Source organism: Mus musculus, chromosome 2, assembly GCF_000001635.26.
Source record: "Mus musculus strain C57BL/6J chromosome 2, GRCm38.p6 C57BL/6J".
Lineage (NCBI taxonomy): Eukaryota > Metazoa > Chordata > Mammalia > Rodentia > Muridae > Mus > Mus musculus.
In genome coordinates this window covers 21,795,069-21,818,019 of record NC_000068.7, presented here as the reverse complement: position 1 = coordinate 21,818,019, position 22,951 = coordinate 21,795,069, and the positions used below count along the sequence as shown (strand labels likewise).

The window sequence follows — 22,951 nt, the reverse complement described above, 5'->3', positions numbered from 1 at the left end:
TGCATTTGTTATTCTGATTATTATGTGTTGGGAGGAATTTCTTTTCTGGTCCAGTCTATTTGGAGTTCTGTAGGCTTCTTGTATGTTCATGGGCATCTCTTTCTTTAGGTTTGGGAAGTTTTCTTCTATAATTTTGTTGAAGATATTTGCTGGCCCTTTAAGTTGAAAATCTTCATTCTCATCTACTCCTATTATCCATAGGTTTGGTCTTCTCATTGTGTCCTGGATTTCCTGGATGTTTTGAGTTAGGATCTTTTTGCATTTTGCATTTTCTTTGATTGTTGTGCTGATGTTCTCTATGGAATCTTCTGCACCTGAGATTCTCTCTTCCATCTCTTTTTCTCTGTTGCTGATGCTTGCATCTATGGTTCCTAATTTCTTTCCTAGAGTTTTTATCTCCAGAGTTGTCTTCCTTTGGGTGTTCTTTATTTTTCTACTCCCAGTTTTATATCCTGGATGGTTTTGTTCAATTCCATGACCTGTTTGGTAGTGTTTTCCTGTTACTCTCTAATGAACTTTTGTGTTTCCTCTTTAAAGGCTTCCAGCTGTTTACCCGTGTTTTACTGTATTTCCTTCTTAAAGTCCTCCATCATCATCTTGAGAAGTGACTTTAGATCCATGTCTTGTGTTTCTGGTGTGATGGCCTATCCAGGACTTGTTACGGTAGGAGAGTTTTGTTCTGATGATGCCAAGTAACCTAGGTTTCTGTTGCTTTTCTTCTTATGCTTGCCTCTTGCAATCTGATTATCTCAAGTGCTTGCTGCCCTCAATATATCTGATTGGAGCCTGTCCTTCCTATAATCCCAGTTGATTTAGGACTCCTCAGAATCCAGCTTTCTCTGTGATCCTTTGATTGTGGGCTCCTGTGAACCTTAAATTCTGGGTGTGTCAGAGATTTTGGCACTCAAGAGACCCTGAAATACTGGTGTGACCCAGTTCCTCTTATGCTGGGATTCTGTTGTCCTAAGATCCTTGGCATGTTACAGTGCCTGGAAGTGGTGTCTCCTTTGCGGACCATGGAACTGTCTGGTCAGTGGGTTGACTTTTTTTTTTTTTAAACATGGATTCTTGTATATAATTTGAGCTCTCAGAGTTGTATGGTGAGTCCTTTACTGACGTCTGACTTCCCCAAGTTGCATTAAATTACTTTCTACTGATAAATAATATTCCATTATAAAACATACCATATTTTACTTATGCATTTATTAGCTGATAAACATTCAGGCTGTTATAAATAATGATGTTGTGAACATTCATGTACAAGGTAAATGTAGATTTAAGTTCTCTTTGTAGATCAGTAACAATTTTTTTTTTGTTCCACCTATAGGGTTGCAGACCCATTCAGTTCCTTGGGTGCTTTCTCTAGCTTCTCCACTGGGGGCCCTGTGTTCCATCCAGTAGATGACTGTGAGTATCCACTTCTGTATTTGCCAGGCACTGGCATAGCCTCATAAGACACAGGTATATCAGGATCCTTTCAGCAAAATTTTGCTGGCATATGCAATAGTGTCAGTAACAATCAGTAACAATTTATGGGAGTAACAGTCTGAGTAGCCATCAATCTAATAAACATATAATTTGTATTGCAAAGTTTTAAAAAGCTTAGAAAAACTACAGTCTCAGAATCACCTATGAAGACACTGTGTTTGGTTGACACAACTCCGTAAAGCAGAAAAATAAACATTATGTTGTTCAGAATTGTTTTATTTTTCAATCAGGTTGAACTTAAAGGTTAAGTGTGTGAAGTGAGATAAAGCCAGGACTAAAGGACAAGAAACCACAACTCTGGGTTCGTCTGCTATAATATGATGCTTCTCTGTATACAACAAAACAGTAGTGATACTAATTATAATGCTACAAGTTGTATAATCTATGTTTACCTCAAACTCCAAAGTCATCTAATTAAATTCTGAGATTTAGTTCTGTGGAAACGGAAACTCGGATAAGAACCTTCGCTGATGTTACAGTACATAAGTAGTTTAAGGTGAAGGATAATATAGCATCGATATCTTCTGAGTCTTAGAATTCTTTTCGCCTCTTCCCTTTGAAAGCCCAGGAAAATCTTAACCTGAACATCCCACTATAGACCTTCTTCTATAGGTAATTTCACACTCACTTTTTTCTACATACACAAAAGATTAATAAATCCCCTCCCCACTGCAAAACCAGACACTCGCTTTCTTGAGGAGGAATGTTTAAAACAAATAATGGTGGAGCATCAAGCAAACCTCCACACTTCACCCACAGTGGCCTGTACTTTAAGAAAAATAACTCCATGCTCCTTCAGAAATTTGTCTGGCAAGAACAAATGCAATACTAGAATAATACCTTTGGAATTAGAAGCAGCCCAATGGTGACTGTCACAGTCAAGTGAGCATGTGCAAAGTACAGCATCAGCATCCAGTCGGGCTGAAGTCTCGAGGCGAGCACGAATCTGAAAGGAGGGTTCTTCATGTTAGCAGTAGAGATTTCTGTTTTAAATTCGAGCATTCTGGGACACATTTCCTCTTAGTGTATTTAGAAAAATGAAAACTTCTGTTTCTATAGCACATCTTTTCATCACAAAAATAAAGGTGTAAATGACTTTTAGGTTGGAAGGACTGTAAATTCCTTTTAAATGTGGCACCTACATATTGACCATGTTTTTTCTTTTTTTAATGTTGGAATGTATTAATATGATATACATGTATATGTTGATTCTATAGAGCTAAGAATGCACATAACTTCAAAACAGAAGCTAAGTTCAGGAAAATTAAGTTAGAAGTCACATCTGAATATATTCTTATAACTTTGTTTTTAAAATGTTAATTGAGATGAAGGCAGGAAAGGAGTAGTTAATTATTTACTTATTTGTCTTTGTGAATAGTCTCAAAATCTTAAAATGTGACAGTATGGTGGATAAATGAATGGGATAATAATCTTTGAGATGATTCTTTACTTATCCTTATTTATTTTCATTCTTTTTTGTGGTGTTCTGTGTGTGTGTGTGTGTGTGTGTGTGTGTGTGTGTGAGAGAGAGAGAGAGAGAGAGAGAGAGAGAGAGAGAGAGAGAGACTCTTTTGTACTGTATAATTTTTTTTTACCTCTGAGAGAACTTTTAAAGCAAAGCTTTGGTGTATTCAAAAGTTGTCAAATTATCTTAAATAATTTATAATGTAGTATTTAGGATAATTTGCAATTGAGATATAGAGCCTTTCTTCACAGTAGTAAGGAAGATTCAGTACTGAAGTCTGCTCTAAAACTCTAAATGCAAAGGTGCACTCAAAAACAGCTCTATATCAAAAGACTCCTCCCCACGCCCAAACCAGGAATGTTCTTATAAAGGTCTTATTGTAGCGATAATCCTCCTTTTAATTTTCTACAACACTGTGTATTCCCAAATGCTCAATCTGTTGTTCTACTGCATTAGAAATAAGAATAATTGTTTGTTTCAATGATATATAATGAAGTTTTAGAATATGCTTTAAATGTATGCTAATATATTTCATATTATGAAGATTTATTTTATTGTTGTTTATGTGTATGTGTGAGTATAGGCAGGAGCCTGTGGAGGCTAGAAGTGTATTGGTTTTCCCAAGAGCTGAAACTGTAGACAGCTGGGGGGCAAAAAGAAGCCTTACCTGTGTTTTGAATGTATTTAATATGTACTTTATAGAATGTGGTAGAGTTTTCCACATGATTTTTTCCTTAGGCCATGTGAAATTTCTAAAATTCATTGTAACAGGACTATCATAAGCAGCAGATGACAATCTCCAAGGCTTGTATGACATGCCTTTACATGTGCCTATATGTGAACAATGTACTCTAGGAAAATGATAAAAATGCAGTCATTTAGTGGCCATTGTAAATTCTGGAGCAGAAAGGCACATCAGTGGAAATGTATTTCTGTCTCTAAGTCTCTTTTTAAAGGGAAATCCTATCTCGTATACCAGCACATGTATGTACTCTGCTTAGCCAGTTATCTTCTCTATCTAGAAGGAGGAGTGTTTCCATACACTTGACGTGAAAACTGTGACTTTCCAAAATAGTACTTTGAAATTATGCTGATATTAATTACTTTTGATTTAATCAGCCTTAATTCACTGCCAGGTTGTAGCTCTGACTGGAAATATCTTGAGAAAAGCAATTTTGATTTAAAGCTTCAACTTTAAAATGCTGTTTCAGCTTTGCAAAAATCGATATAAAATGCAGCAATATTTGAAAATTGTGCTTAAAAATCAAGCAAACATAAAGGGTCTTGCAGAATCCTAGAGGGTTGCTTTGTGCTAGCTCTTAGAGTCGGTAAAGGACTAGGATAGAGTGAGGCCTTCGCTCACTTATCTTTTCAGAGTTAGTTCTTTGAAATTGGTTTACTTTTGTATAATCTCTCCATTTTGTAAGAATGAAAGTGAACATGTGCATAATAAATTTTTATGCATATGTATGCACAAATATATTTGAAGTAGAATAACAGAAACCACCTTAGTCAACAGGATTTATTCAAGAAAAAAAAGACTAAAATGGATATTTGTGATTAAAATTTATCATTATTGATCTTTTCCTGGGATTTTACAAGGATCAGCATTATTGATTCCATGTGTGAGTAAGGCCTTGAAAATATTTGATTTTTAAATATCATTTCTTTTACTTTCCTCTGCCCCTGTTCTAAGTCAGTGTTCTATAGATCTACTTACCTATAGATCTACTTCCCCCCTCATCAGAGGGAAAGGGAGGGAGGCATGGGGGGGGGGCTAATGAGGGGGACTGGGAGGAGAGGGTTGTGATCAGGATGTAAAATGAGTCTGCTGTGTGAAACTACAATTTCGTTCATTTGTCCTTTCTGGCCATACAGATTCCCAAATTTTTAATTAATCAAACATGTGCACATACATAAAAATACCTAGAGTGGTGTACCACTGTGTTAACAGTGCTGATTTTTGGGGAGTATGAATGGACTTCTTTCTTAACTATTTTATCATTTTTACATAGTGACTATGTGTTACCTTCTTAATAAAATAACTTTGAGCTTTTATCGAAGAATCAATTTAGTTGTCTGCTAATGAAAGGACCTGGGCTGTTTTACATTTCCAAATTCATTAAAATTCATATAGTGGTAAAACCAAATGAGACCATCTAAAGTAGACAGGTATATTTATGCAACTTCTTTAAGCTTTTAAAATCTGAACAATTTGTTTCTATGAAAGCTGGCAGCTTATTGTGAGGAGAAACAGAAAACCCTTTTCACTCCTTAGTTCCGTTGCAATAATAGCAGGCCTGGCAAACCACCTATGAGGAGCTCTTAAGTCTCTGTGTCTTGTAAATAGAACATTTGACTTGCAGCTAGTTAGAGAGAAGCATGCTTGTTAACTCTTAACACTTAGACGCTTGATCTTTTGGAGACTAATAACAAAGAGTGACATCACTTGGAAGATAATCTTTAACTCTATCTCATGAGACCATGACAAGGTCTTCTGCTCTGTGCTGTCCCATTCCAGACCCAGGACATTCTCTCTCAGATTTGAGTACTCTAGTCTCAGGGGACTTAAGAAGCCTTCTCCCTATCCCCTCCAAGTTCCTCAGTTCTTCCCACTACTCTTCCACAAGACTCTTCAAGCTCTGTCTAATGTTTGGCTGCGAGTCTCTCTAAATCTGTTTTGGTCAGCTGCTGGGTGGGGCCTCTCAGAGAACAGTTGTGCTAGACTCCTGTCTGCAACCTTAATGGAGTATCATTAATAGTGCCAGAGATTGGTGCTTGCCCACGGGATGGGTCTCAAGTAGGGCAAGTTATTGGCTGGCCATTCTCTCAGTCTCTGCTCTATCCCCTGTCCCTGCACTTCTTGTAGTTGGGACAAATTTTCCAACAAAGTCTACTGGCCTGGACCCTTAGGTGACCCAGAGACTAAACCACCAACCAATGAGTGGGAACTGTCCCTGACTCTGTTGCCTGCCTGTGGATCTTGTTTCTCTAACTGGAGGGGATGTGGTTAGTCCTGCAGTAACTCCATGTGCCAGAGTGCATTGGTGCCCAGGGGGTCTCCCCCCCTTAACAGAGGAAAGGAGAGGGGGTATGGGAAAGAAGGTATGTGAAGGGGGACTGGGAGGAGGATAACTATGATTAGGATGTAAAGTGAGTAAATACATTAATTAATGGGAAAAAAGCTTTCTCCATTAGCTTTATTTTAACCTCATATTCTGTTCTCCTCGACTTTCCGACAACTTTTATTTTCTTCTCATCTTTTATTTCTCCATTTCTTGAGCTGCAGAGAGACAAAGCTGGGCCAGTTCCCCTGACTCCTGGCCTGGTGGGGTGTCCAGAGCTACTGGACAGTAGATAACCGCCTTTTTTTTGTTTACAAGTTTAAAAACTGCAGTTGTTGGAAGTATCAACTTTTCTCTGGCATCATTGGTTCCCAAAGGCAGAAGTTAGTATCTTCTGAGGTTTTGTTAAATGAGAGACAAGCACTCAGAGAAACTTCTACACATTCCCAGCCTCCTGTTCCACCCCAACTCCAGGAAAGTCTGAATGTCAGCAGGGGAGTCAACCCTAACCGTTACATCAGGACAAAGACATCCAGCATCTCTGATGCAGTTCTAAGTGTACCCTAATTTCCAGGACTTTTTAAGCAGTTGGATGACATTTATATTTTGGTTGTTGATAAAATGCCAGGGTTCCTTATGTTATCTGGCCCCTGAGATTTTCATCTCATTTTTTTTTTTTTAGTTATGATGCATGCGAAAGGTCTCAGAAGTCAGATGCACATCATTTCATTTGGCAAGTCTGCCTCCTTCCTATTCCCCTGCTGTAGAGATGCATGAGACAAGCACAGACCAATGGCTAGTTGATAAAGTCTGGGCTCAGACATCACACCTAAGGCAGGAGGACACCAGGAAATAATGCATAATAATCTAGTTATCACACTGAGCAGAACTCAGTAGAGCCCCCACACATGAGTTGTCTGAGTACTAAGAGTTTGGAAGTCTAGACCAGCATATTAAATGTAAATAAAGGGGGTGAGTACCTATAGCTCTTTTATCACACACGTGTGTGATGTTCTACATCTCAGTAACTCAATATGGCATATAAATAAAAGTATCTTGTAAGTGGGTATACATATTATACTAACATGGAACTAATCCACAAAATAAATGAAGTAAGAAGAAAGAAAACCCATTAGAAGAGAATAAGAGCAACTAGAACCATCTGCCATTTCTGCCACAATCAGGTATTCATAAAGCATTATCTTCCTTAAATATTTCCATTACTCATCTTTTAAAGTTTTGCTATTTAAATTAAATTACAACACACACCACAAATACAACAGCTTTTGTACCACTGCCAAGGACCACTCACCTAATTGTATGGAATATAGCCGTGATAATGAGCTCATTGTGAACTGCGACAGCCATGTAGCGTGGCTCATGAAATGCTGAAGGGACAGTCCGCACTGCATAGCAGAGATAAATGCCCCACAAGAGGAATAAAAATTCAGCTGTGAGAGGAAAAAACAAATAATCCTTCATTAGCTTCATAGGTTAGAAAAATAGAAAATTTAAATTATTCAACATGCTTCTTGTTATAGAAATAATCTTAGATTCTTGTAAAGTTCCAGTAATATAAAGATATGAATGACATGCCTTTAATTTTTAAATTTTATTTGGGGTGTATATTTTCAGAGGTCTCCTCTGCTGCTGCCATTGCTTACAACACAATTGGTATTCTCATTGTTTTGTTAATATGTGGGTTTCATTCCCTACAATAACTGTGAAATAATTTTTCCCATTCTGTTTTTTAATTAGGTATTTATTCCAGTTACATTTCCAATGCTATCCCAAAAGTCTCCCACACGCTACCCCACCCACTCCCCCACCCTCCCACTCCCACTTCTTGGCCCTGGCATTCCCCTGTACTGAGGCATATAAAGTTTGCACGACCAATGGGCCTCTCTTACCACTGATGGCCGACTAGGCCATCTTCTGATACATATGCAGCTAGAGACACAAGCTCTGGGGTGGGTACAGGTAAGTTCATATTGTTGTTCCACCTATAGGATTGCACATCCCCCCAGCTCCTTGGGTACTTTCTCTAGCTCCTCCATTGGGGGCCATGTGAGCCATCCAATAGCTGACTGTGAGCATCCACTTCTGTGTTTGCTAGGCCCCAGCATAGTCTCACAAGAGACAGCTATATCTGGGTCCTTTCAGCAAAATCTTGCTAGTGTATGCAATGGTGTCAGTGTTTGGAAGCTGATTATGGGATGGATCCCCAGATATGGTAGTCTCTAGATGGTCCATCCTTTTGTCTCAACTCCATACTTTGTCTCTGTAGCACCTTCCATGGGTGTTTTGTTCCCAATTCTAAGACAGGGCAAAGTGTCCACCTTTTGGTCTTGGTTCTTCTTGAGTTTCATGTGTTTTGCAAATTGTATCTTATATCTTGGACATAGTACTACCGGAGGATCCCGCAATTTTTCCTATTCTTAACCCAAGTTTATGGTATTCAGAGAGTCTGGGTCCTAACTCGGGAGCCTACACAGCCTCTGGAAATGGAAGTTCTGCAGCAACAATCCAATTCAGGAAGTAAAAGTAGCCACTTCCAGAAATGTGGGAGCACAGGTTGTTAAACACTTGGTAGCATATTTTACAAATGAAACATTGTTTCTTCACACATGACAGAAATTTTATCTTTTGTGGGTAGAGTATGGAAAAAGTCATAAAATCTGCAATCACCTTGTTGGACCTTTGTTGCCAGGAGAGGCAGGCACAATGTATCAGCTAAGAGTGCCTGAGTTTGAGCCTGACTTTCTTCCCTAACTCAGAATAATCTCAGGTCATGAGCTGACCCTCTGGAGCCACAGTTTCCTCACCAGGAAAAGATGTCTCATAAAGTGTACACTAGGGGACAATTTACTAATTAGGTGAGCTAGCATACAAAAAGCACTTAACATGGTTTACAACTCAACTTTTTTCAAATACTAAGATTCTCATTGTCAGTTTTGCAAATTGATCATTGCTACATTTTTCTTTTTCATTTCTTTTCTGTCTTTCTTTCTTTCTTTCTTTCTTTCTTTCTTTCTTTCTTTCTTTCTTTCTTTCTGTCTGTCTGTCTGTCTGTCTGTCTGTCTTTCTTTCTTTCTTTCTTTCTTTCTTTCTTTCTTTCTTTCTTTCTTTCTTTTTCTTAACACAGGGTCTTACCTCCATCCTAGTCACCTGAACCTAGGGATTACAGGCATGGGATACCACAGCCTGCTTGAGCAGTGCAATTTGAAGCCACTTGGACTAATCCACTTCATCTCTCTTAGTAACATGACCTTATTGGAAAATTGCATTTAACTGCTGAGAGCGATAGCTATCCCATGGAGACACCCTGCATCCGAGGTCACCCAAATGTAACCTTGCACCTGAAATGCTGATCCCCATTCAGAGCAATGATTGTACATCCCCAAGGCAAGCTGCTCTCTCTCTCTCTCTCTCTCTGCTAACATTCCAGCTTATTTCTAGTAGAATTTAAACATTAGACAGTACTCCAATTACTGGAAATCCTTTAAATAAACCAGTGCTTAAATCCCTGACATGGACAAAAGCCAAAGGGAAAAAATGAGATTTAAGGTAAATCGAATTCTTCAGCTTGATGACTGCTGGCTGTGTGTGTGAGCACCACCCCCAGTCATTCATTATCAGGTGTAGAGCAGGAAATGAGACCATCTTTATAGGCCACTTCCTTTCCCAACTTTAATAGCACCACTTGACCTTTGTCTCCAAGTTTGAAATCTTGGAATCTTTTGCATTCTACATTTTAAGCATTCATGTATATTCATGGCTCTCAGTGCCTGTTGCCTAAGCCTCTATAGCTGCTTGCTTGCTGAGTCTATCTACCCTGCCTAAGTTCACTCACCCTAACAGTGGTCGGTAAGCCACTCTGAAACTCCATTTTCATCAAACCAGAATTTACATAAATGTTTGCTAATGATTTTGGGCTAACCTATTCACATTTCTACTAAAAGATTTGTTCAAATCTTCGAAACACCAGAAATGATTCCTGTCCCAAAAGGAGACTCTAAGTGTCCTCCTGAAGGGAAAACATGCTCTTGGTTTCAACATGTCCTTGCTGACCACTTTCATGTTAGGTACCCACACTACTCTGTGTTCTTGTATTTTCCCTATTTATATCTTAGACTCTCATTTCTTTCTTTTTTAATTTTTTATTTTTAATCTATCTATCTATCTATCTATCTATCTATCTATCTATCTATCTATCCATCCACCTATCATCTATCTATCTATCTATCTATCTATCTATCCATCCACCTATCATCTATCTATCTATCTATCTATCTATCTATCTATCTATCTATCTATCTATCTATCTATTTGGTTTTTGGAGACAGGGTTTCTCTGTGTAGTCCTGGCTGTCCTGAAACTCACTCTGTAGACCAGGCTGGCTTTGAACTCAGAAATCTGCCTGCCTCTACCTCCCAAGTGCTGGGATTAAAGGCGTGCACCACCACTGCCTGGCTTTAGACTCTCATTTCTTGTCTGGTCCCTGGACAGCCATTTATTTGATGGGCATCAATTACATCTCCATTCTTCATCTTGGTACCCATGGCTCCCCATAACATGACATCATAGTGTACACTCAGTGTCTTCTCCACTGTGCTACCAGAATAAGCTCTCTGAGCTGACCCACTGTCCATTCCTTTGTCCATTGAACACTACTGAGATTGATCTTTTCAACCTGGTAAGATGGCTCATTGGGTAAAATTGTTCTCCACAAAGCCTGCTTATCTGTGTTCAATTCCGTTAACCCACAAGGTGAAGGAAAGAACTGACTTCTGCAATGTGTCTTCTGACTTCCACACTTGTGCAGTGGTGTGCACACGTAAGCCAGTGTGTGTGCATGTATACAGAATAAATAAATGTATGATAAAAAAGGACCAACCTCCTTCTGAGTTCTCATTTATATTCTTGATCCCACTGATAATTGTCTTTTACTCCCAATTCCAACTCCTCTTCCTCTTTTTTTTTGTTTTCTGGAAAAACTAAATTTAGTATTTGGGGAGTTTCCTGTAAGACTACACTATATTTTCACAACTTCTCCCTCTTACACCTTCTCTAACTCACCCAGTGTCCTCCCCCTCAAAATTTTTGTTTTGCATATATGTGAATGCATGCCCAATTAGCGCTGCCTGCACAGATATGTGTTTAGGGCTGACCTCTCAGGATTGGGCAACCAATCATGAGGCTCATCATTGAGAGAAATTGATCTTTCCTCTTTCAACAGCTACAGACTCTTTGTAGCAATTCTGTGGGTAGGTCCTTCCTCCTCTTCTTGGTCTATAAAACTTCTGTACTGTTTCTTCTAGCAAAGCCTATAACCTCATTTTTTTCTGTTGCTTCCTGATCCATAAATCTTCTTTGCTCCATCAATCTATGTAGAATTTATTTTGCCTCACTTTTTCTTCAAGAGGCCTGAAAATGACCTGGAAACCTCATTTGCATAATTATTAACAATAGTGACCAGTATCAGCACATGTAATATGTCTATCATTGTATTTGAAACAAAAGAGTGTGAAATGCATAATTCTTCTAAACAACTGCAGCACACAGAAAGACACTCTGCTATAGTTGAAGGATGCTCATGGAGCTTGCCTGATAAAGTAGCACTTGCTGCCAATCACTGAAGCACTTTTATATATCATCATAATGAAGATTTTAAAGGTAGTCATCAGCTTAATTGGAATTCCACCATGGAAAATCATATTTAAAAACACAAGACAAAATAAAATTTCTAATAATAGCTAAGTTAAACATTAAAATCATTTCATTAGCAATATCAAACAATACACTCTCAATGAAAAACAATTTATTATTCAAAGTACCAATTAAACTAAATGTGATATATAAAAGATGTGCTTAGGTAAAAAAAAAATCAGTTTTATATAATTAACTTCAGACTAACACTGCAATTAGTAGAGAAAATATGCAGATGTTACCAAATTCTACAGATATTACGTGGGAGTTGAAATATGTGTTGGGCTTCTGCTTTCAAAAATAGTTTCTTGTGTTAAATTATCTCTACAGGAGGAAGGAGTGTAGTTTAAAAAGGAATTGCCTCTACATTTAAAGACCCAAATATGGTTTAAAGAAAAACGATGTGTTTTATTTTCAATCTATAAGGGATAATGATATTGAAGTACCATGGTCCTTTAAAATTAACAATTAAGGATGAAGATTATTCCAAGTTATATTTCAAAAGGCTAGGGAAAGCATGAAGAATTAGTATAAGTTCTGAGACACTAAAGATGTCCTTTGTGATACAAGGACTCCCACCAAGCTTAAAAGCAGAGCTTCAAAGTCTAAACACCATTCAAACTGTGGTGCCTCTTACCAAGGGACTGAGGTACCTATGTTAACAACCTGCTACCCCTGTTGGCTACATCAAGGAACTTCAAATAGAATAAATACATATATTATTAATAACACATCTAGTGTTTTACTGTTTTTCAAGTGTTTATTTTAATGCCCTCTTTCCTCTTGAAATTCAGTTCACTTAGAATCATTTATGATCAAATTAGAAAGCATTTATGACTATACCAGGAGGAGCCCAGAGTCGACAGCTCAGAGAGCATTGTAAGTATACTATCAAACAGCATAAGTCATGTTTGTGATTAAGGATGGGGAGAGGGTGCATTCATTAATGCACTTGCTACACAAGCAAAAGGACAGCAGCTGTTCTGATCCTCTTAAATGTCTGGTAGGTGTGAAAGGTCTACCTGGAATTTCAGCCTGGAAATGAAGAGACAAGAGATTCCTATCTCTGGAGCAAGTTGACTCTGTGTTTCAGAGACCCTACCTCGATGATTAAAATGGAAACACTCTGGAGAGACATTCTGGACATCAACCTTGGGCCTCTACAAGTATGAAAACACATGTGTGTCCCCCACACATGTAAACACACACAAAAATACATATATACTGCCCCTCCCATATATATACCACACTCATACTCATGAAATGAGTAGAAATTCTTGAGATTATCTGACATTCCAGAATTATGGCATTCAACAAGCACATAAAATTTATATTTTGGCTGCTTGGCTTGTCTGTTCTTTCTTTGGTTAAAGTATGACATCATGTGGGTTACAGAAAGAACATGGCCACTCTGACACAGTTAGAAGTGACTACATGTGCCTTTGCAGTCTGGGAGGCTTTCTGCTTGTCTATGTCTGCTACATAGTGGTGCAGGGTGAACTGTTGATATTCTGATGGCCTGAATCTGTGTGTGTTAAACATTATTAAGAGAAGTATCCAGAAGCAAGTATATATTGTATGACATTTCACCACTGGACCAAAGAGACTGGAATGTCTCAGTACTCTGGAAGCAAGGAACTGCATGCCTCAGCAGAACTCTAGGACCTGCCTGCAATAACCCTGCCTACTCCCCTTGTACTCAGTGACCAGCAGTGTAGAGCCCTTGGCTGTTGGGCAGTGCTCCCTAGATTATATCCCAGGCCCTAGTTTTCTTTCGCTCAGTTATTAAGAAAGGAATAGACAGAGCACTCAAAATGAATCTATCAAGCAGAAATCATTTGTATGTTAAAAATTACTATGTTCATTAGAGTTGTACTGATTAGAGTTCTATTTAGAAGCACATATTGTGTGCTCCATTGATCTGATTTTATAGCCTACATCTGTTGAATATGCCAAGAATGGTGCTAGATGAATGTTATCCGTTTACTATGCTTGTGAACGTTTCATTAATATAACAGTGGCTCCTGAAGGAGTCTGGAGGAGAATTTCTGAATGGCATTTTCCAATCTGGGGTTCAAAAAATTGATGGGATCAATGAGGAATAATATGGCTATCCATATGAACACTAATCGTCTATATTGATATCACACCAAAATGAACAGTCTATATGGCTATCACACCAACATTAACAGTCTATATAGCCATCCATACTAGCACCAACAGTTTATATGACTGCCCACACCAATACTAACAGTCTCTATGGCTATCACACCAATACTAACAGTCTAGATGACTGTGTACACCAACACAAACAGTCTATATGGCTATCCATACCAGCACGAGCAAACAGTATATATGGCTGTCCACACTAACTGCACATATGGCTATCCACATCTACACTACCAGACCCTACAACTATGCACATAAACACTAGCAGATCATGTAATGACCTGACTGCTTAGTTCCTTACCCACTCACCCATTGTTAGGAAGCTTTCTAAATACTCAAACATGTTCACAGTAGTTTTTACTTCCTGTTTCCCTTTTCATATCTCTAGAACTTGAATTAGTTTTATTTACACCATCCTTGACTCTCCAGTGAAATAAATAATCAAACTAGTAAACTAACTAAAGTGAAATCCCCCCCCCCATTTTTGGCACATATATTACAAATTTCAGAGATTCCCAGAGGCAGCAAGCCCTAAGAGAACCGGAGACGTCAGAGTCTATTTCACATCCCAGACATCGTGAGACAGAATGAGTTGAAAAACTTTCAGGGCACAAGATTGGGATTAGTATAGTGAGTTGTGTGTTTTAGAATGTTCTTTCTAAGTGAGAAAGAGCCTTGAAATCATTGGCACAGGGGGAAAGTTCCTAAACAGAACTCCAATGGCTCATGCTCTAAGATCAACAAATGATAAATGGGACCTCATGAAACTGGAAAGCTTCTGTAAGGCAAAGGACATAGTTGATAAGACAAATCAGCAACTTACAGATAGGGAAAAAAGTCTTCACTAACCCCACATCCGATAGAGAGCTAATATCTAAAATGTATAAAGAACTCAAGAAGTTAATGTCCAAAAAACCAAACAACCCAATCAAGATATGGGGTATAGAACTAAACCAAGATTTCACAACTGAGAAATCTTGAATGGCTGAGAAGGACCTAAAGAAATGTTCAAAGTCCTTCATGATGAGAGCAATACAAATCAAAATGACCCCAAGATTCCACCTTACACCAACCAGAATGGCTAAGATCAAAACCTCAGGTGACAACACATGTTGGAGAGGATGTGGAGAAAGAGGAACACTCCTCCATCTCTGGTGGGATTTCAAACTGGTACAACCACTCTGAAAATCAATCTGGAGGTTCCTCAGAAAATTGGAAATAGATCTATCTGAAGGCCCAGCTATACCACTCTTGGAGCTATACCCAAAAGATGCCCCATCATGCCACAGGTGCACATATTCTACTATGTGCATTGCAGTCTTATTTGTGATAGCCAGAAGCTGAAAACAACCTAGATGTCCCACAACAGAAGAATGGATAAAAAAAATGTGGTTCATTTACACAATGGAATACTCCTCAGCTTTTAAGAAAGAGGATATCCTAACTTTTGCAGCCAATTGGATGGAACTAGAAAATATCATCCTGAGTGAGGTAACTCAGACCCAAAAAGACATGCATGGTATGTACTCACCAATAAGTGGATATTGGCAAAAAAAAAAAAAAAAGAAAAGAAAAGAAAAAGAAAAAAAGAAAAGAAAGAAAAGAAGAGAAGAGAAAAGAAAAGAAAGAGAAAGAGAAAGAGAAAAAGAAAAAGAAAAAGAAAAAGAAAAAGAATTGTACAGAATACTCAAGAGACAGTCCACAGAACTTAAAAAGCTTAACAAGCCGAAGTGCCCAAGTGAGAATGCCTCAGTCCCACTTGGGAGAAGAAAGCAATCACAATTGGGGAGGGAGGGAGGAACCTAGGAGGGAAAGTGGATGGGAGAGAAGGGAGGGAGAGGGGAACCTGATCTGGTATTGGGTGAGGGAAAAGCTACTGAAGCCTTGAGGACCAGAAGAAAGAATGTCAACAGGTAACCTCAGGAAATAGGAGGTTGGGGGAACCCCCACCCCCCAGAATGCACCAGTGACCTGGGAGGTAAGAGACTCCCAGGACTCAAAGATGAAGTACCCACCAGTAGGGAGAGAGAACTTATAGAGCCCACCTCCAGCAGGAAGACAGGGCATCAAGTGAGGGATGGGGTTGCCATCCCACAGGCACAACTCTGACCCATAATTTTTCCTATCTGAAAGAATTACAGGGATGGGAATCAGAGGAGCCTGAGGAAAAGAAGGTTCAGTGACAGGCCCAAAGTGGGATCCAGCTCAAGGAGAGGTCCCAAGGCCTGACACTATTACTGAGGCTATCGAGCACTCACAAAAAGGTATCTATCAAGACTGCCCTCCAAAAGACTTGGGAAAGAGTCAAGCAGCCCAAAGAGTCAGATGCATATACTTGCACCCAACCAATGGACAGAGTAGCTGACCCCTGTTATTGAATTAAGGAAGGCTGAAAGAAGCTGAGGAGAAGGGCGATCCTGTAGGAGGACCAACAGTGTCAATTAATCTGGACTCCTGAGATCCCTCAAACACTGGACTACCAAACACGTCGTATACACCAGCTGATATGAGACCCGGAACACACATACAGTAGAGGACTTCTGGGTCTATGTTCATTCAGAGATGATGCACCTAACCCTCAAGAGACTGGAGGCCCCAGGGAGTTTAGAGATCAGGTGGGGTTGGGTGTGGGAGATTCCATGTGGGGGATGGAGTGGGGAGGAACTGTGGGATGTGGAGCAGTTGTGAATAGGAGGGCAGGGAATGGAATATGGGATGTAAAAATAAATTTAAAATAAAATAAAATTTAAAAATAATAGAATGTTCTTTTTATTTCCAATATTGTATGTTTTATTTAAGCATTGTTATTATGGGGTGTACTCATATGTTAAAGGCTTTGCCCTAGTTCACAGCACCATGGAAGGTGGTAGAACCTATCTATAAGAGCTGGGATTTGATGGAGAGTGTCCTCATTAGGGATAAGCCTCAGAGATGGGCATCATGGGACCTTTTTCTCTTTCTTTGCTTCCTAGCTGCCATGAGATAAGTAACTTTCTTGAGATAGGCTATCACTATAATGTATTGTCCCTCTACAGATCCAATAGCAATAGGCTAGCTGACCTAATACCCAATCTCCAAAACTGAGCCAAAATGTTACCCCCACCTTCTCCTTCATTTGTTGAGGTCTAGTCTCCCTACATAGTTCAGCTAAGTCACTATGTCATCCAAACTGAACTGGAACTTGCAGACCTCCTGCCTCAGCCTCCCAACAGGTTTTCCACCACATATGGCTGACCTTGTCTCCTTTTTTTTTTTTTTTTTGTTGCAACACAGTCTTATGTAGTGTGTAGTTCAACAAAACCCAAGAAATTCTGGAATGTTATAGAAGTGGTGATCATCATTGCCATCTTATCTCTCTCTCCATGTCCCTTCAGTCCTGATCAAAGCAGTATCTTCAATTATGTGTTTGTATCTTTGTTTTCATGTATGTTTGCATGCATGTGTGTTATTGGGTATCTTTCCTTAGTCATCCTGTCTCTCACTGGTAAGAAACTTGCCAAGTAGGCTAGGCTGCAAGCCAGTGAGCCCCAGAGATCCTCCTGTCCCTGCTCCATAACTCCTAAAATTAAGGCACCAATACTTTCTCTAACTTTATGTTCTTGATACTATAACTGACTATTGCTCAAAGAAATAGAAGCATGTTTTGGAGAAGGTGATCAATAAGAAGAAAACCCTGTTCCAACTGTTCTGAAAACACATGAGCAACCCTAGAAAAGGCAGCCTAAAAGCCAGACTGAAAGGTTTCTAGTGAAGTGTAATCCAGGACAAGCTTTTACCTTTGACTGGAAATGGAAACCACATTTTAAAAATGGAAGCATGCAATGAAGCATGAGTTAAGGCATATGGTGTATTAGAATAAAAGAAAATTTATGTACAGGACCTAATTCAAGAATGTTGCTCTGAGTCAGATGGGAGGAAGTCTGACCCACTTTCTTCAGTGCTCATTAACTGCTCTTCTTCATCTTACTTGCCAGAATGACTCCTAGGCTTCTAGGATATTTGTTTAAATCCTTAGAAACAATTGCTACCTTGGGATTTCTCTATATAATTCAATAAAAGAATAATTGTACTTTCCTTCTAAACATTTGCATAGGAATAATTAAATTACAGAACGCATTGTCTGTTTCATTAATTTAAAACATACCAGGAAGGAGAGTAAGGAAAAGCATGTCAACAGAGGGGAGGAGTATAAAGATCATGTTTCCTGTTGTGAAAAGATACCACATGGTATTTTGAACAATAGGCTAATCAGTGTCAGAATTCACTGAAATCGATACTTCAAAATTTCTCACGGGATGTGAACACAGGCATATTATATCTGTTTACTTATGACTCTGTAAACAGTCTCTCTCTCCCTCTCCCTCCCCCTCCCCCTTTCCCTCTCCCTCCCCCTCTCCCTCTCTCTCCATCCCTACCCACCTCCATTTCCCTGTCCTTCCCTTCCTCCCTCTCCCTGACTTTTGCATGTGTGTGTGTGTGTGTGTGTGTGTGTGTGTGTGTGTGTGTGTGTTGTACGTGTGGTGGGGTTGAATGGAGGTCAGAGGTCAACACTGGGTTGTCTTCTTCATTCTGCTCTCATTCTGTTTTTAAAGATAGGTCTTACATGGTATGTGGAGTTCACCAACTCAGCTATCCTAGCTGGCCAGCAAGCACCAGGGATCCTCCTGTTTGCACCTCCCTAACACTGCGATTAGAAGAAGCATGGCCACGCCAAAACCGAAACTGTCACACATGTGTTGGGAACATGGACTCAGGTTCTCATGTTTGCATAGCAAGCTCGACATTGAATGAGCTAAGTACTCTGGTGCCTCTTAAACTTGGTGAATCAAAATTCATAGCCAAAAGGATGCCAAGCTCCAAAGCATGTCCAAAGCCATTGGTGGATTTTTGCAAAGGGTCCTTGTCTGGGGAAGTTATTATTTCACAGGAACACTACCAAAAGGAGTTGGTGTTACAGACAGCTGGAGTACAAAGGAGAACTGAAGAAGACATGAAGCCAGTGTCAGACTTTTCCTATCTGCTCTCATACTAGATAAGAAAAGGCAGAAAAACATTCCTTAATTATGTCGCTTTGTACCACATTTGACTTGCATAACCTAAATTCTGGAAGAAACTGAGGACATAATTCAATACTTACCTAAGTCTGCACTGAGGTGTGGGTTGTGTATCTCATACCATTCTAGTCATGTAATCATGGACTAGAATGTATACATGTCCTCACTGGTACCCCCTAGCAGGTGTTTTTTTGTTCGTTTGCACTAAAGAATAAAGTATATCACAGGAGTACCTTGGGTGGTTGTGCTCTGAGTACAGACACTCCAAAGTAAGGGACCTGACCTGGGGCATCAACATCTGTAGACTGTCAGGTCAGATAGCAATGATACAATTTAACTCACACCCAGGAAGTCAACTCTTTTTTAATTTTTAGCAATTATATAGGAAATTCACAAAATGGAGTTTTGATTTCTCAATATGGCAAATCTTAAAGGCCTTGTGTAAAGAGCTCATGATGGACAATGACTTCAGCTGCATTCGGAAAAGAACGGTTCACTAGAAACTTTTTTCCAGTGAGTCTAACTGGGTTCTTATTTAATTGTGAGGCTTCCCCTCAATTTAAGAGAATACTTCCCAGTTTCAAACTCTTTATTCAGAGTTCTTGGAAGACAGTGAAATAATTGAAATTTTCATCAAAACCATATATCTTCACATCTTCAATATTTATAATTATAACATTTAATGCCTTTTAAGATTATAATTTGTACTTGCCATGCCAAATTTACCCGATTTTTATGTAGACTATTGAAGAAGTCAGAGGAGATTGAATCTCATAAATAGAGCTGTGGCTGCCAGGTGTGCTGGGGCATCCTTTAATCCTAGCACTAGGGAGGTAGAGGTAGGAGGATTAGAAGTTCAAGGCTAACCTCAGGTAGCAGCAAGTATAGGGCTAGCATATTCTATATGAGACCTTGAATCAAAGGTATGATTGAAAAACCAAACCAAATCAAAAGGCTGGGGACTACCACGTTAGCTGAAAATTCTCAAAAATGTATTCTGACATTTGAGCACACACATTCATACTTAAAATGAATTGAGGACACTTGTGTAACTTCTGGAATCCTAGCTTTAGCAAGTTCCCCCACTTCTAATCTAATTCTGGCCTCAGAATCTACAACGAGGGAAAGAGAGCTAGGATCATTTTTCATTCCTCGGGCAAATATTTATCAAGAATCTGTAAATGGCAGCTGGCCTGTTGTGTGTGTGAACCACATAGCCCTCCAGCATCAGCTCTGAGGAGCACCATTCAGAGAAGAAAAAGGTGATGGGTGGAAAGATAAGTCCTGCTTCTCATAATGTACAGAGAATGTATCTAAATGTACTTCAGAGAGTTTAAAGTGATGAGTAATGATATAATCAATATAAGTACTTCAGAATATTTTTCTTATAGATGTAATTCTCAGCGGCATGGAAACCTACAGCAATTATATTCTGCTCTCAAAAATCCTTGTCTGACTTATATCAGGGCCGGTGGTGGGCTGAGACCTTGACTTCCATGGTATTCTGCTCATTAGGTTGATCTAGAATCACTGTAGAAACCCCCCTTCTTCGTGCAGTTCCTTCCTGCTAGGGATATATTTGCTTCTCAATGAGCCTTCCCTGGAGATGGAGAGCACAGTAATTCTGTGGTTGTATGTTCCTTAACAGTGAGGCTATGCTCAGAGAAATGATTCATAAAATAAGACTTCATTGTGTGCACATCCCAAAGTGTACTCCCATCAGTACAGTAGATGCTGTAGGTCTGACATTCAGCGTGGCAGATTTGGTGAATGTGAGAAGTATGAGCTGCCACCCTATCAACAGAGCATGGTGTTCTACAGTAAAGCTTTTCTAGGCCAGAGCACCCTCTAAAACAGACGTTCTCAACCTGTAGGCCAGGATCCCTTTGGGGGGGATTGAATGACCCTTTCACAGGGGTCATATACCAGATATCCTGCATATCAGATATTTACAAGATGACTCATAACAGCAATGAAATCACAGTTATGAAGTTACAATAAAAATAATCTTGTGGTTGTGGTCCCTAGAACATGAAGCACCCTATTAAGGGGTCGCAGCATTAGGAAGACTGAGAACCACTGCTCTAAAACAATGATGGATGTAAGCATGTGATGGAGCCTCTTATTGTCAAATCAGTTATGTGCCATGCTGCTCCACTTTCATACAAATGGCACAGTGCTAAGTTCACTTACACAAGTTCCACCAAAGCACTCTGATAAATTCATTATGTGGTGACATAGCAATGATTAGGCCACCACTATGTGATATGAATGTTCAGTATTGTTATAATTTTATAGGACCATCATTGTATATACAGGTTATTGTTAGCCAAAATGTTATGTGGGCATGATTTTAAATAAAAATAGTCTATTCTATTAAACAGGTATATTTAGAGCTAGGAAACTGTGGTCAGAGTGAACTTCTATGAGAGATTTTAAAAGTAGGGCAGTTTCAAATGACTACAAAGTCTCACAAAATGAGAAAGGCCATGGAGAGGTGGAGAGAGTGAACTGTGGCTGAGGTTAAAATGGCTGTTCATTAATATGGTGTAGGCAATAAAAAGTCAAAATGAGTGTGGACTTGTGAGACTTACAGATGGTTTGGCAGGGATTCTAAGCATCTTCTACCTGATGTCACCTATTTATGCTTTTCAAGTAAAGATTATCTATGGGTAGAACAGTGAAGTGTGGAAGTTTGGAACAGAAGGAAAGTAAATCAAACTGGAAATGCCCAGCAGAAGGGGAGTTCTGGTGAGTACTACAGAATGACTGGAGCATAGCTGGGTTCTGTTGCTCCAGCAAACCCATCTGAATGTGCCCTCAGAGCTTATGTTACACATGACAGCATAAGGCCACATTCATCCAGAGTCATATTAAGCATGAAGTGCTAGGTCCAGGTCCCAGGGTACTGAAGACTTGGAATGGATCCAAAATACACATTTCTAACAAGTTCCCAAGGGATGCCACACTGGGACACATTTGAGAACCACTGTTCTAAATCTCTCTCCCTTGTAAATATTCTAACCTACCAGTCCCAAGATCTGGCACATTGTAGTTTTTATAAAAACATATGATGGAAGCAATCAGACTTGAATATATTGGACCCTTACATCATTTTCCTGGCTCTCTAAATTTCTAGTGTTTTCAAAAAATTTATTGCTAAGTATCATTCATAATATGTCCCAAAATAATGCATTCCACGTCTTTCTACTTAAGATGTCTCCTTCTTGTTTGATACAATTTCTCCCCAACTCCATCTGTCACTACTTCTATCAAATTGGATGCTTCCTACATATATACATTTTTAATGTTTATAATGACACAAATATTACCCATGGCTCAAAGTGCTTCTACATAAAGATTCCTGGGATATGGTCCAAAGTATTTTGTCTTCCTTTACTGAACAATATTGTACCAAAAATTTTTCATCATACTTTTCTTCTTAATGATCTAATGATGATACCTTTTTCTTTACACTAAGAGTAAACACTTGATAAGTAGCATTTTATAAAATACACATTTATGTCTCCCAAAGAGTGTTCAGCATGGCAGTAAAGAAGCTAGAACTACTTAAGTGAATCTTACTGATAGCATGTAATTCCTATGTTCTATTAAAGTTTATGAAATGAATTGCAACTGTGAATCATATATCCCATTTGTTTGTCCAGACTACAAAAATGATTTTTAAAGAAGTCATGATGTTGACCTTGTGTCCTTGGTTGTGACATCATGTGTGTTCCCTGTTATCATTTTCTTTTGTTAAACATATACATAGTGTGGGGCTAAAGAGATGGCTCAGAGGTTGAGAACACTGACTACTCTTTCCAAGGTCCTGAGTTCAATCCCATTGGCTACATGGTGGCTCACAACCATCTGTGATGGGATCTGGCTCCCTTTTCTGGCATGCAGGTATATATGCAAGCAGAACACTGTGTACATAATAAATAGATAAATAAATAACTGTTTAAAACAAACATAAACATGGTGGAATTTCTTATAAT

General features: G+C 39.1%; 1 protein-coding gene and 1 long non-coding RNA gene across 2 annotated transcripts in view; one reads left to right on the top strand and one right to left on the bottom strand.

Moving 5' to 3' along the window:
* The window catches only part of Gpr158 (G protein-coupled receptor 158), a 462,978-nt gene that overhangs the window by 12,525 nt on the left and 427,502 nt on the right, over positions 1 to 22,951 (bottom strand). The window contains exons 8-9 of the mRNA NM_001004761.1: positions 7,331 to 7,469; positions 2,329 to 2,434 (exon numbers count right to left, since the gene is read on the bottom strand). Coding sequence (NP_001004761.1) covers positions 2,329 to 2,434; positions 7,331 to 7,469 — 245 coding nt within the window. The remainder of the gene's footprint in view (positions 1 to 2,328; positions 2,435 to 7,330; positions 7,470 to 22,951) is intronic.
* Gm39766 lies at positions 1,200 to 22,919 on the top strand. The gene is made up of 2 exons (XR_866003.2): positions 1,200 to 1,407; positions 18,489 to 22,919. It is a non-coding gene; the product is annotated as a predicted gene, 39766 (long non-coding RNA).